Consider the following 15954-nt stretch of genomic DNA (forward strand, 5'->3'; position numbering starts at 1 on the left):
AGTACCTTTCGTGCAGGTAGATTTCAAGATTATGTCGAAAATTGGAGAAAAATAACAAGTGATGAGAATGTTTTAGATATTATTGAACATTGCCATATTTAATTTATAAAAGGGGAAAACCCAAAAAACTCAATCTGTTACAGAAGTTAATTTTCGAAAACAGAAGAGCAGGTGATTAGCCAAGAAATTGAAAATTTATTGGAAATACAAAGTCATTGAAGAGGTTTGTCACCACCCAAATGAGTATATTTCTCCAATTTTTGTCATACCTAAACGTTCTGGTGAATATCGGATGATTCTCAATCTTAAAAATCTCAACAAATACGTTGAATACCATCATTTTAAAATGGACACCTTTGAATCTGCGTTAAAATTGGTAAAAACAAATATGTTTTTTGCTAGCACTGATATCAGACATGGGTATTACAGTTTACCAATTGCAGTTGAAGATCAAGTCAAGTTGAGATTTATTCATCTTGGTAAGATTTACCAGTATCGAGCCCTGCCAAATGGTATTTCCAGTGCACCAAAACAATTCACAAAAATGATGAAGCCAGTTTATGCATCTCTGCGCATGATGGGACACAAAAATTCAGGTTATATTGATGATTCACTGTTAATGGGTGATACATATTCTGTGAGAAAAATGTTCAGGATACAGTCAATCTCATGATGGAGTTAGGATTCATGATTCATGAAACAAAATCTGTAATGGTTCCAACTAGAAAAATAACATTTCTTGGTTATGATATTAATTAAGAAAAAATGATTGTAACGTTACCATCAGAAAAAGTGGAAAAAATTGTCCAATCATGCACAGATTTGCAAAAACAGGATAGAGCAAAAATTAGAGATGTTGCTAGGGTTTTGGGTCTTTTGGTGTCATCCTTTTCGGCTGTTGAGTTTGGTCCATTGTTTTACAGAACTATTGAATGTGCAAAAATTCAAGCACTTCAACACCATGCTGGTGATTATGAGTCTATGATGTCTATCACAGAAAGTATCAAAAATGAACTCTCATGGTGGAGTCAAAATCTTTCTCACCAAGATAGACAGATAATGAGATTATTCATGGAAACCCAGATCTCATTATCACCACAGACGCTATTTTGTTTGTGTATCAGAAAATGTAAGCATTGGTGGCCGATGGGATGATACTGAGATTCAGAATCATATCAATGTCTTGGAATTGTTTGCTGCAAGCCATGCTCTCAAGTCATTTTGTAGGACAAAATCAAACATCCATGTACAAATACGTTCTGACAACTCGTGTACTGTTGCTTATAGTTGTCATATGGGTGGTAAAATAGAACAACTTAACAACATTGAAAAGCATATGTGGCTCTGGTGTAAGGATGGAGCAATTTGGCTTTCAGCAACACATGTTCCTGGAATTGCAAAAGAGGCCGATTTTAGTTCAAGACATTTTAACGTAAATGTTGAATGGAAACTAGCAGAATCTGTTTTTTCAAAAGCCGTAAATTGTTGAAAACGCTGCACGTTCAACATCTGAGGACAGGAAGTGTTGTAAGCAGATTAGTTGCATGAACAATTTTAATATGTGCCAAGTAAAGGTAATCTGAGGGTAAAAAATATTTGCTTTCAAAACTGTACTCATGGTTAAAATTTCATTTCTGTAGCTTTAAAAATAAAAAGTCGGTCAAAGGTCAATGTCAAAGACATCCGAGGACAACATTAATGCTTGTTTGCAAAACTGTTGACATTGTCAAAATTTCATTAGGCACTGTAGCTTTAAAAATCAAAAAAGTAAGTCAAAAGTGGTGGGGCCAGCTTTTGCCCAAGGGGCATTATTTCAAATATTTTCAAATGCATCATATGATGCTCCACAACAAATATCAAAGGTATGGGACTTTTGGTTTGAAACAAGAAGATTTTGAAATATTTCTTAAATAAGTCTCTAGGAAAATTGTGACAACCAGCGCAGTGCCAGTTTTGACCCAAGGGGCATAATTTGAACAACCATGGCAGTGGACCACGAAATAAAGCCTTGTTCAAAATAGCAAGGATTTGCATAGTGGTTTCAGACAAAAAGGTTTTTAACATTTCCCAATTTAAGGGGGGGGGGGGGGGGGGTCCGTCCCTTATAAAGAAAAGAGAACACTTCCCGGGGCCTCCGCCAACGCGAATGTCGCCGAGGTCGTTTGTGTTGCCGCACTGGTCCCTTGAGGGACGACCTCCTTGGTGGGGGGGAGGGGGCAGGTAGGGCAGTACTGACCCCAGGGGCATAATTTGAACAAACCTTCACAAGCAATTGTGACTTTACATGTAAACTTGGCTAAAAATAGACTTCACTCATGTAGACTTGGCTAAAAATAGACTTGGCTAAAAATAGCATTTTTTTATACTTTCAAGACCCATAATCCAGGTATGCATGGGCAGATCTGGCTGGTTTTCAAAAGGAACTGAGTTCTAAAGGATGTCTAAATACTGTACAAGTTTCATCGAGATACAATCAAAACTGAAGACTGTATCATGTTCACAAGGAATTGTTTACAGACGAACTGATTTTTTTATACTTTCAAGGCCCATAATCTAGGCATGCATGGGCGGATCTGGCTGGTTTTCGAAAGGAACCAAGCTCTAATGGATATCTAGATACTGTACAAGTTTCATCGAGATACAATCAAAACTGAAGACTGTATCGTGTTAACAAGCAATTGTTTACAGAAGCACGGACGCACATACTACATACACATTACCATCGCATAAGCTCTTCTGGCCTTTGGCCAGTAGAGCTAAAAAGAAAAAAAGTCCAAAAAAATGTCAATTAAGGGCCATAGTTTGTATTGAGGGTTAAAATGGAGTTATGTTACCTAATTGTTAGATGGTCGTCAATAATTGTGCCAAGAATAAAGTCAATTGAATGAAGGGTATAGAAATTATTAATAATAATCCCAACTTGCCCTAAAACTCTAACCTGCCCTAAAAAATTAACTTAAGTTCCTAAATCAATCATGGGCCATAATTTGTATTAAGGATAATATGGAGTTATTTAACCTCATCGTGTGATGGTCTTGATCAAATATTAAGTGAATTGAATGAAGTGTATAAGAGTTATCAGTGAAAATGCCAAACTGCCTTAAAACTTTAACGTGATGCTGACGGCAGGGGAACTTGTAAAGACTCCTTATTCTTCCTATAGTCGAGCTTAAAATAAGTCAAGGGCCATAATTTGTATTCAGGGTTTAAATGGAGATAAGTTACCTTATTGTTTGAAGGCCGTAAACAACTGTGTGAAGTATTAAGTCAATTGAATGAAGGGTAAAGAAGATATTAGGGAGAATCCCAACTTGGCCTAAAAATTTAACCTGCCCTAAAACTTTAACCTATGCTCCTAAGTCAATCATAATTTGTATAAAGGATAATATGGAGTTATGTAACCTATTTGTGTGATGGCTGTAAACAATTTTCGAAGTATTAAGTCAATTGATTGAAGGGTATAGAAGTAACAAGTGAGAATCCCAACTTGCCCTTAAACTTGAACTGGACACAATGTGCCCTTAAACTTTAACATAAGTTCCTATGTCAATCAGGGGCCATCATATGTATTTAGGAAGAAATGGAGTGATGTAACCTAATTGTAAGATGATCGTCTTTAACTGTATGAAGTATTAAGTCAATGAATGAAGGGTATAGAAATTATTAGTAAAAAATCCAACCTGCCCTAATAAAACTTTTAACCTGACACAAAGTGCCCTAATACTAAATATAATCAGGGGCCATAATTTGTATTTAGGATAACATGGGAGTTATGAAACCCCATTGTGTGACGGTCCTGAACAACTGTGTTAAGTATTTAGTGAATTCAATGAAGGGTATTGAAATTATAAGTGAAAATGCAAACTTGCACTTAAACCTTAACCGGACGCCGACACTTGGGCGAGTAGTAAAGCCTTCTAATAGACGAGCTAAAAATGGTGGGAAAATACATGATCGCCCAAAATATGGGAAATAGTGAATCCTGAAATATGGGATATAAAAGCCCCTGAAACATTCAGAAAATATTGGAAATGATACATCCTGGAATTGGGGAAATAATACACCCTGTTATCCACTCTGGAATATGGGAACACATATATACACAGTGAAACATCGTACAGAAAAAAATTGTTGCAGTCAAAAAGTTCTCAGACTGCCTTTGTACTGTTGTCAGTTTTTGGAGTAGAAAAAAAAATAGCATCAAAATAAAGCACAACCTTGACTGTACAGGATTTTGAACAGATCAATCACACATAAAAGAATCAATTTTAACATCGCAAATAAACACAACTCACACTGTATGGATCACTTAGTATGACGTTCTGTAAATGTTCACAAACAAAATTATGTCAGCTTAGGCATTGGTATACTTTAAATCAATGGTTTTAAAACTTTTGCGCTACGGACCCAATACATTTTCTGTGACCAACTTCTACGTCTACCCACTTGTTGAAATACTTACCAACATTTCCTTTATCCATCCTCCGGACTCACAAATGTTCATGTTACTGTTGGTGTCATTCACACTCTAACACAGTATTCAATGACTCCTTTGGCTCGAATGATGTTTCTACACAATGATTTCTTCCATTCTTAAAACAATGCGCATGAATTCATTAATTTTTAAGAGATGACATTTGTTTTTTCATGTGTTTAGAAATGACTTTGATGTGACATGATGTAAATTTACCAATAAAACGCCCCCAAAGTATTACATATCTAGTGTTAATAACAGAACGGACAATGTGGCTACAGTTAATAATTCAAAGTGATCCGCAGCATAGGTTATATAGTTTAATAAAAAGCCTTTCTAGTGGATGCTATGTTATTAATTTTGCTAACAAAATGTATAAATGTAATTAGGATATGTGCATGACAAGTATCATCATAGTCAGGCATCAAAATTGTGTAATATATAATCAGTCCGAAAACTTTTTGACTGCACCTTGTACATCTTGAAAATGGAAAACATACACTGAAGTATGGCCAATAATATACTATGAACTATTTGAAGTTTTTGTTTTTTTTAAATAAGGACAACAATTCAATCGGAGTGACAATGCAAAAAGACACCCTGAAATAAGGGAAATAATACACATAAAATATGGGAAAAATAACCAGTGGCTTTATTGCCCTGCCATGTATATCAAGTAAAACTGCCTATGAATTAAAACCTTTTGTCACCTCATAAAAGACCAATTAATGTCTAGTTAATATCATTATAATAGTAAATCAATGAAGAAGTTACGAACTGAACTTTTTTATGATTTCTGTTTTCACATATTACCATTTTTAGGGGGAAATTAGTCTAGATTTTTTGGAGAAATCGGCGGCTTTTTGCAAGGGGGAAAATGTAAATAGCATGAAAAAATGTCTAATCTTGTATTATGTAAGAAAGCATACCAATGCCAGCAGCAGCTAGGTAGATGGCAGATGGACAACCAAGCCCACCTGCACCTACAATCAGCACTGTTGTGTTGCGCAGGCACACCTGACCTGAAAAACGCAAGCACCAATGTTAATTACAAGTAATGGATATGATTGCATTTAACAACTTTTGACTTTTGGATAACAAGCCCGAATTCTTAAATTAGTGCTTTGCGTGAATTCTTTTAACAAGCCTAATACTATTTTAAATTCAGGATTTGAGCAAGACCAGAAAGCATTTTACTAGTGCAGGGCTTGTGCTGTTGCTAATTTTGACCAGTGAGGTTAAATATTTCAGTGGTCAAAATGAGCACAAGCCTGCAAGCTCTGCACTTTCAATTCATTACTTTTTTCCTTTCATTTTTAAATAATTCAATTTTTCAAAATTTTAAAAATACAGGCAGCTTCAATTTTTATTCCCTTGAAAGATCGCAAAGCAAAATAATCAAAAGATTACATGGATATACAAATGCAGTACTTGAATACCATATAAATAATAGCGTTAAAAAAAATGATCTAAAAAAATTTTACCTTTCATTCCAATTTCTGGAAGAGTAAGTTGTCTGCTATATCTGGATATTTCTGCATTACTGAGGTCTCTATTCTTAGATGGTGCTGTGGTCTTATAAACCTGATTGCTCAAAGTTTGATGTTGCTCTATCATGGACAACTCCTGTCATTAGATAAAATCTTTATATCTTTATTGAATCTTAGTTAGCTCAGTAGAGCAACTTGCTAGTCTTCCTTTGGTTGTGGGTTTGAACACCACACCAGATGCACTCTTCTCCCAGGTCTACTTTATTTCTACACTTATACTTGTAACTTATATGTATTCCTGTCTTTCATGTCAGGAACACATATAAATTACAAGTATAAGTTTAGAAAGAACCTTTTTTGAACAACAACTCACCAAAAGTACACTACAATAGTACTTGTATGAAAATAACACTTTTTTCCCTTAATGTACACCTTACCATACACACAAACTCTTGTTTTAAAAAGTATTAAATTGATTTAAAATTACCATACTAATAATAAAATCAATGGAATGATTATGTATCAACAAAAGCTGTTCAATTGCACATTTTGTGTATGGCAGGTGTACGGTAGAAAAATAATTTTATAAGCACTTTTTAAAGGTCAAAGGTATTTTTTAGCAAGAAAAAAAAGCAAGGCAAACAAATATTTTTACGCGCTTTATTGTTTATAATTTAAGTACATTACTTCCAATATTTAAAAGCCAACAAATGAACGTACGGTTATCAGCCACAGTCTTATCACGTGAACAATATGTTCTATTTGAGATTTGCCCTGCAATGATCAAGTCATAAAAGGGTAATGGGGTTGGGAGTGTGGCATCATCTTATTAGCTTGAACCTGTGGCATCAACTTGGACGTCTACCTACTGAGCTAATAAGATGACCCCATTACCCTTTTATGACTTGATCATTTCAGGGCAAATCTCAAATAGAACATATTGTTCACGTGATAAGACCGTGGCGCCCACAATAGTGGGCGATTAGGGAAACTTTTTTTATCATTTGAACATTTTTATGCTTCCCTGTGATGCCACAACTCTCAACTGTAATTCCCATGCCAAAAATATCATGTATTATATAAACTTAAAATTCATTTTGATTTCACCAACAGTAGTGAATTGTTTTCAAATACACAGAAACACATATTAACACTGCCAATAATACAGTTTGTTAGTAAAATAATGACATTTTATAAACATGTCTGATTTTTACAAGAAGGTAAACCTCAAAACAGGAAGGCATTGCCTAGCACACTGTCCATTGTTTCATGCCTACGAGTAATATAACATTTGTTTCCATTTAAATATATTTTCCTGTATGAACATTTACCTAAAGTGATTGATATCAATTTAAACTTAGAAAAGCTTCTGATATCTAAATAATTGGAACCAATGGCAGTACTTAAATTTGCTGCGCTGCATTCAACATTGAAATAACAGCAGTGAATATTGACTTAGGAGTAATTTTCGAGCCCTGCCCTAAACATTGTATGTACTTTTCAACAGGAGTTTACTTAACATTCTATTTTCGGAAGTATTACAGTTGTTTGGGGCATTGGGGATCAGTAAAAAACTTTTCGCATATTATTTGTTCAAAACCATTTATTCACACAAATTTATTCCTAAGTTAATCCAAACAAGTTTGTAACAAAATTTGGAGGCTGTTATTGATATGTACATGCTTGACTAACCTTACCAATTTGGTCACTATCGGTTCACCTAGGGCAGTTTGGAAGTAAAGTTGGGGCGTTCTCGAAGCAGAGCAGTTATGAAATTTTGTCAAAGGGTTACAAGTCACTAAATTTGAAATATATAATGTATTTCACATTGAATATCCAGGTTGGGACACACGTTTGTTCCAGTTCATCAATAATCCTATACCTTTTGGACATGCCATAGTCGTATCTCATAAAGTGGGCATTTAAAAGAATAATCATTTAACTAGATTGTATTTTGAGCATGCTAGCATAAGTTTAAATAACAAACCAACACAACAGTTAAGTTTACATGTAAACATGTATCGATTGAGATCACAATTTTAAATGATTGGAACTAACAAATAATCACAATTATGATTTTACATAACAGGCATATAAAATGTATCCAAGTTCAATTAGAATACAACATCACATATATAAAACATGATTACACACTTAAATGTTTTTTTAACCTGAACCATTCAGCATCAAACAACACAATATTTCCCTTTTTACCAAACAAATGACATTTCTTGCATTTCTTCCAATATTGAGTGTTACAGGGAGACAGACATTTCAACTGCACTTGAAGGACATGTGATGAAATATGAGCATGGGATAACAGCACCTCCTTCTATCCCGACAGGTGCTAGCCAGTGAGGAAAGCTTGGACACTGTTCATCTGTTGTAATGGCATAAATGCTACCATCCTCATCTAGGATACTTCTGAAAAAAACTCTGACAATGTTCTAGGTGCATGACCAATTGGTAGGCCTGCAATATCCGATAATTTTAATTGTCTACAGTGGTCTGTCACCATGTCATGAATACTTTCATTAAATGTATGTCTCAAGGTCTGGCAACCATAATAACTTGCCTCTTTGACTACATTTAAGTGTATTCCTGGTCCACCCTAAGAAGGATCTGTAATAGGTGGCTTATAATTGCACAGTTCTTCAACACAATGGTCTTTGACAAACTACCATCAGTTTTGCCTGATGGACACAGAACTGGCTCCCTGGTTCTTACATGTATCTGAAACAGAAATTATTCAATTGATCAATATTCAATTTTTATCTCATGTTTTTACTAGGAGAATGAATTTTTAATATCACAAAACAGGATTTTTTTATCTGTTTTAAAGTTTGACTACATTGTATGTTTAAAAGTATATTAATTTCCATTTTTTTAAATGGCAATAATCGCTCTTCTACATCTGAGTGCTTTTTTGGTGGATCCTCTATTATACTTCTTTTTAATACATATTTTATCCTTCTTTACAGCTTGGCTTTGTGTTTTGGTTTCCCTATATCTGAAAATAACAATTCAACTAAGTTACATATATTTTAAGATTTAAATTTATTCACAATACCTTTTTTAAGTAAATAAAGGTTGTGTTTTTTATTAAAGCTTAAAATTTCAATAAACAAATAACAAAAATATCATAAATGATGAACTCTATCCCGGAAATGTCAATTCGATTTAAAATAAATAAAAGCAACATTAACTGTAGCATGTATGCTTTGGACTATTTGACTATAAAATATATCTTTTCAGTCTTTTCACTTTGACAGTTGGTCGGATATATTCAAAGGTTGATGGGGTTAACATATAGTGCGCAAAAGCGCTAAATTTAGCCAGGTGATAACGTTTTGTATTCACTTTGTATAATGCACGCCTCGGAGCATCCCTGAAAGATTCGAGAAAAAAATCGGCCTCTTCCGTATTTGTTCTATTTTTGAAAACTTACTAGAGCGTGACTCTGTACTGTCTTCTCTATACTGGTAGTGTAAACATGCCACTTATAGTTTGTTTACACTGGACTACGTAGCGGAGTTAAGTTCACGTTTATTCTACTTTCCTTTTAACATTTTGTGGTCTAGAAATAGCCACTTGCAGAATTTTGCGAGCTTGAATAAAAGTTACTCACAATTTGCAAATGTCGCTCGCATTTTGCGAGTATGCTAGTCTAAATTTGAACCCTGAACAATCAATTTCATATCATAACATGTGGCCCATTACACAGGCGACCAGTATAGTTTTGGCTAACTTTGGGTCACATAGGACATATTAATGAACATTTTGGTTTATAGTTTTGGTGCATTAAAATAATACTTACACTTGTACTGGTAAAACTTAGCTGTTTTTATTGAAACGCCAGAATTGTCCCATACTTTTTCAAGAGTGAGTGCGAATGTTAGATTGCAAAAAAGGGTCTTGAAGGTCGCAATTTGTAAATAAATATTTTAATATCGAATAACTGTTAACAACAGTTTTTTTTTCAATTGCCTTGATCCAGAACTAACCACGATCTGGAATACCCCTGTACAACAGTATTGAAAAAAACAGCAATATAAAAAAAGTTGAATTGGGAAATAATTATAAATTAATTTCACCATATATATCTGTGGGTAGGATTTGTTTCTGGTAACAGTCAATATATACAAATCATCAACATTGATCCAACAAACATGATTAGTTATAACGTCCGAAATTATTGATATCCGGATTTATCAACTGTTCAAATGAATAATCTTCATCAACGAATAACGACCCCTTATCTTATGACAATGTTATAGATACATGTAAATACATTACTCACATGCTTCAGATGTTGTATTTCCAGCTCCTTTTGTTGTATTTCCTTTAAAATCTCTTCTGCTCGCTGCTGTTGTTGTTTTTGTGCACTCATTCTTGGTCTGGGTCTTAAGGCGCTTCCCCAAATATAGTTTCGATCATCTAGACGCCTGCAATCTGATCCGGGGCAATACCGTTCAATGCGAAAAAACGCGCAAAAGCGAAAAACATGGAAGAAACGATACAAACGTAAATAATTAAACGGGCTCTTCGGAAATTCGCCAGTAGATCTATTAGCGATCAACAAAACCGGGTTGGACACGACAACCATTTCACACCACCGGCCTCTGAATCAGGGTTACGAAATGACCAGATCCCCTGAATCATTTTTTGTTACAAAAATGATAATTAAAATCATTTCGGGTACACATAATGAGATAAACAAAACAAAAAAGGATTTTTTTGTATAACGAAGGCACTAAACATCTCCAGATGTGTTGTTTATCTAATTATGTGTACCCAAACTTATTTTAATCATCATTTTAGTGACAATGATTCAGAGGACTTGTAAAGGACATTTGATCAGAAAAGTTTCATGGAAAAAAATATATGTGAATGCAGAGCGCGGCCCTCGAAGCGCGGCAGGTTTTGTAACGCTTAAACACAGTGATTACATGCATACATGTGCACACGAAACTATTATGACTGACCTTTAATGGTTTATAGGTCCGTGTTATTATTTAAAATACTTTTAACTTTTTAGCTGTATTGTGATCTGTCTATGTCCGGCGTCTGTCGTCTGTCGTGCGTCGTTTGATTGGTGCTCTTTCAAAATTGTTCAAATAAATGAATCCCATGCAGAACTCTGGTTGGCATGACAAATCCATGAGGCATAGAGCTTAGATATTTGGTGTGTAACATTTTCTAGGGGTTGTGACTTGTCTACCAAGATTGTTCAAATTATGCCCCTGGGGTCAAAATTGGCCCCACCTCTTGGGTTAATTACAAGTTCACTATAAATACATTTTGTAAAAATCTGATAGTTATGAAAAGTTTACTCTTGAAGAAAGGGCAGGAAGTCTTGCTATATGGTCTCCCTTTCTGTTGGAGATTGCATTATTGCCTATTTTTAGTAACAAGGGATTAATTATATCTTAAATTTTAATAGTTCTTAAAGATAGTCACTTCTAAGGTAATTCTTGTTCTTTTTATAGACTATAGGTTAAAGTAATTATTATATGTCTTTACTTTTTAGAAGAATTTCATTTTTACTCAATCAGACTTTTCCATTGAACTACATGTATATATACAATCTTATCTTTTGCGTGGATAGTGAATACACCTTTTATAAACAATGATTTAATTAATGTGTGTAGAAGGAAAGCTATGCATGTTGTGTTAGATGGAAGAAGTTTCATTTTTATCTGATGCTGTGCAATGAAGTTTTATCAAATGCACAGAGTTTAAGGCAGTTTATTGATTTTAGTGGATGGTGCACTGTCCGTCGCTCGTGTGTCTAGCTGTACTTAAGACGAGATTACTTTTTTTACCTACTTTTTTAATTTTGAAGCTACAGCAATGAAATTTAGACCATGTGTAGAGTTTTGAAAACAAATATCTATGTTATCCACGGATGACCTTGAGTGTGACCTTTTGACCTACTTTCTTATTTAAGAGGTACAGCAATGAAATTTAGTAGTGTAGAGTTTTGAAAACAAATATCTATGTTTTCCTCGGATGACCTGGACTTCGACCTTTTTGACCTACTTTCTTATTGTTGAATTCTCTGTTATGAAATTGCGAGCATTTGTACAGTTTTGAAAACAAATATCAATATTGACATTGTCAGGTGACCTTTTGACCTACTTTCTTATTTTTAAAGCTACAGTTCTGAAATTTGGACAATATTGTAACACATTTTGTCTTTTCGTCAGGATGGCTTCTATTCTAATTGACCGTTGGAACAATTTCGTCAAAAACAACAACAAAGTCATTCATTTCCGAAGACGTCTAATTTATGGCTCCCTTATTTAAATATACATGAAACACATGCATATAAATTAACGGGTTCATAGCGGCGCAACGCAGTGTCTCTTTGGAAGCAAAACAATGATTATTACCATGTCTGCGTAATTATAATCAGCGTTTTATCTTCTCAGTAAATAAATAATATTAGCTTTTAAATAGCAATGTAACTGTAGAATATAATTATTTAGTTTGTGTTTAAATAGTGCCTACCAGTTTTGGAATTACATATGGCGTTGCCATTTTAGGATTTCTAAGATCTTGTCGTGTTAGAATGTTAATGGTTGAGTGATCAAAAATAAAAGATATCCACTGCCAGATTGCGCCGCCTTATATACTCGACAGTCGGTTTGGATTTTAGGAATTAGGAATTCTGACCAATTAAAAAGTCTTTAGGAAATTACCAGCCAATGGCATCGGTGCTTGGAATTCCTAACCCTAGAAGGCAGTACTTCGGACGAGCAAACAACAACAATTTTATGCATAAATATCGAGTTCAACATACAAATATTAACAAAGGGCAGTAACTGTCGTCATGGAAATATCAATTTAATGCTTTCCGACCTTGGTTCATTTGCAAAAAGTCACAATCAAAATAATTTTCATAACCTTGGACTTCCGAGTTAGTAACGCGCGGATGTTACAAAATAGTTCAAATACATATCAGTTCAGAGTAATGCATCATGTGATGCATCTGTTAAATTACGATTTGCTATTAACAAATAACAGTGTAAGACAGTTTAAAATTACATTAATAGTTATAAATAACATTCATGTTCTAAAAATGTACCGATGTATCATGCCGCACTTGCAAGTTCCCAGATCTCAAAATGGCGGAAATGACAGTTCCATGATAACATTAGGAATTCCTAAAATCTGTAAATACTTCGAATAAACGTTATTTCACAAGATAAACTATGAATGATTACTTGCATACACTAGCATTGTATTATATTATTTGTGGATTAACATGTATGCATAGTGTTTATGAGAATGAAACAGCAATTAAAGATGCACTTTTGCAGAGTCAAAATGTCAATGCAGTAATTTATTACAATATGTACAATTTTGAGAACAAATATCAAGCTATATTGATTACAAAGGTCAAACACTTATACTCCGGTGAGCGATTTAGCGCCATCATGGCCCTCTTGTTTTTATATTTTAAGACTAATGAAATATCACCATCCTGCAATTGAAGAACATAAATTGAAATATTAAAATCAACTCAAATTGAGTACAAACTGGGGCAATGCTCGGAAAGAGGGTGGGAAAAATACGGATTGGGCAGGCTTTACAGGCCTCGTTCAAATCGCTGAACGTGGAAAGATTGTTTATCGACGTTTGATATGGGAATCCTTCCTCAGTGGGTAAGTCATGTCAACAGAAACCCTGAAATACTGTATATACTTTTTTAGATTAGCGCAAGCCCCTAACCCCCTCCCCCCTCTCCCCCAATTGTCGTAGATAACTTTTCAATATGGTTGACATAATATGCAAATATTACACCAAAATGCACAGTTGAAGACAGTTGCGCCACGAATCTTATTACGTTAACCAGTTATTTTGTTACTTATTACGTGGAATTCGCAAACCATAACTAGTTTACCTGTTAGCGCCTGAATCTGGAATGCATTTATAGCTAAGTGGAAACACGAATCTTATTACGTTAACCGGTTAGTATGTTACTTATTAAGTGGAATTCGCAAACCATAACTAGATAACCTGTTAATGTTGTACAGCTAAAACAGGCAACACGGGTGGCAGTTTTGGGCACTTTCAAGCCTGTCTTAGTCTTAGGATATTTAACTTACTACCAGGTATCCTCGTAAACTTGTGGCAAAACTTGTGCTTTAATATAGAGACCGTGAGATAGTGCGGCGCTCCTCCAACAACCTAAAAGGAACGATCGAATTTCTTTCTACATGAGTAATTCCCGAGATTGCTGCCCGCCGGTGTTCCCTGAACCCCGCGTTAAATGCCGCATAGCGTCATGGTGATCGGGGTTCCTGTTTCCAATGAGACGGCTAGGCAAGCTGGCACCGGAAGTAGACCCGCCGACGAAGCTACCGACAAACCTCGCGACACATCAACAGCGGCGACCAGCGGCGGACGTCAGTAGGGGTGCGCAGAGGGTAGACTATCTGTACTATCATAGGACGTTTCACGGCCTTACAAATTCAAAATATGCTGATAGTGGTTTTATTAATAAAATTGCAAAACACGATTTAATATTTTTGTATGAATCATGGGGGAAAAAGAATTCCAAATCTAGCCACAATATCATGAAAATACTTAAGTCAAATCTCAATCTCAGTCTCAACTCGTTTTACAAATTAGCATCAAAAGTTTTTGAAAATAATATATCCATGATATATTTTGTAAACTTTTTAAAACCGCATCCCAGCATTGAATATATTGATTACAACCTTTGGTCTAGATTCCAAGGGAAAAATATTATACAGCCAAAAAAGTACTTGAATACAAATCAATGCCTATTAACAATTACTCAAGTATTTTTTGCATAAGAAGTAGTTTTCTCTGAATTATTGTCGAAATCTTTTGACTAACACATTCTATTAGACAACACATTTTAAAAAAGTATAACACATGCAAGATTTTTTTATCATACTTTGCTTTTATTTGGTAAAATGAGTTGAGATTTCACTTGAGTATAATTTGTGATATTGAGGCCTGGTATAAATGGATATCAATGTTTTAACTTTATTAGGAAATTTCAAAACCGAAGGGCCAAAATGAGTGGCGGCGGTGTTGTTGTATATATAAGAAATGGAATTTGTAAAGGTAAATATTGCTCGTAAAAATTCAGATACAATTATCTAGTTGAAATTAAATCAAATTTTTAGATTAGAAACTGATATATCTATTTAGCGGGATCGTATATATGGCCTGAAGGGTCGCCTGCTTAAGATGTGATACATGATGGGGGTTTTATGTTATATAGAGTGATATTTTTCATTTTCAATCCCCAGGAAAAGTGCTTTGAGGTGCTTGTAGTTCAAGGGTTATGCAGAAAGGAGTATATTTCATGTGACCGTTCGGTACAATCTATTGATTATTATGAATATTGTCCCGATATACCTATTGATCGAATTCTACTGATACTGTATGTAACACTTCTAGTATAAAACTTTTAGATTTGTGTAACTCTTGTTCTGTCCGTATTGCGAGCGGCAGACTTCAATAAAGGTGAATTTACTTGTTTGTGCAACCGGATCAAGTGTCATTGACTATTAACTGTTAAATTATCAGCATTTTAACATGGCCTTTAGATTTTACCGTTGTCGAATCTTTAATTAAACGAATGTCCGGATCACGACTCTTGTGTCCCCACAATGACGCATTTATGACACGAGCTCACCAATGTACATTAAACCAGTGTTCGCTGGTATAATCAGGTGCGTAACTGAGCCGTTTTGAAATGTACCCCCATGTTAGGAGGGTTCGGGGGCATGCCCCCCCCCCCCGCCTCGGTGTTGTTTTTTTTGAGAAGGAAGCAATTTCTTGGCATTTCGTGACTATCCAGAGACTAAATTGACGACATATTTGAGTGAAAAAAATCAAAACAGATCGGTTAAATGTTAATATATTGTTTCTCTGACACACAGTTCATTTCATAAAACATAATTGATTTCATAAAATTTCCTCATTGTGTCTTTCACAAGCGAT

At 34.8% G+C, this 15954-nt stretch overlaps 1 protein-coding gene across 1 annotated transcript in view; it reads right to left on the reverse strand.

Annotated features, from left to right (window-relative positions):
* LOC128209208 (adenylyltransferase and sulfurtransferase MOCS3-like) overlaps positions 1-10370 on the reverse strand; it is a 53752-nt gene extending 43382 nt beyond the window's left edge. The window contains exons 1-3 of the mRNA XM_052913146.1: positions 10265-10370; positions 5959-6100; positions 5404-5496 (exon numbers count right to left, since the gene is read on the reverse strand). Of these exons, the coding sequence (XP_052769106.1) occupies positions 5404-5496; positions 5959-6100; positions 10265-10354 (325 nt within the window). The 5' untranslated portion in view covers positions 10355-10370. The remainder of the gene's footprint in view (positions 1-5403; positions 5497-5958; positions 6101-10264) is intronic.
* Between the last annotated feature and the right edge of the window lie 5584 nt (positions 10371-15954).

This window comes from Mya arenaria, chromosome 11, assembly GCF_026914265.1.
Source record: "Mya arenaria isolate MELC-2E11 chromosome 11, ASM2691426v1".
NCBI classification, from domain to species: Eukaryota; Metazoa; Mollusca; class Bivalvia; order Myida; family Myidae; genus Mya; species Mya arenaria.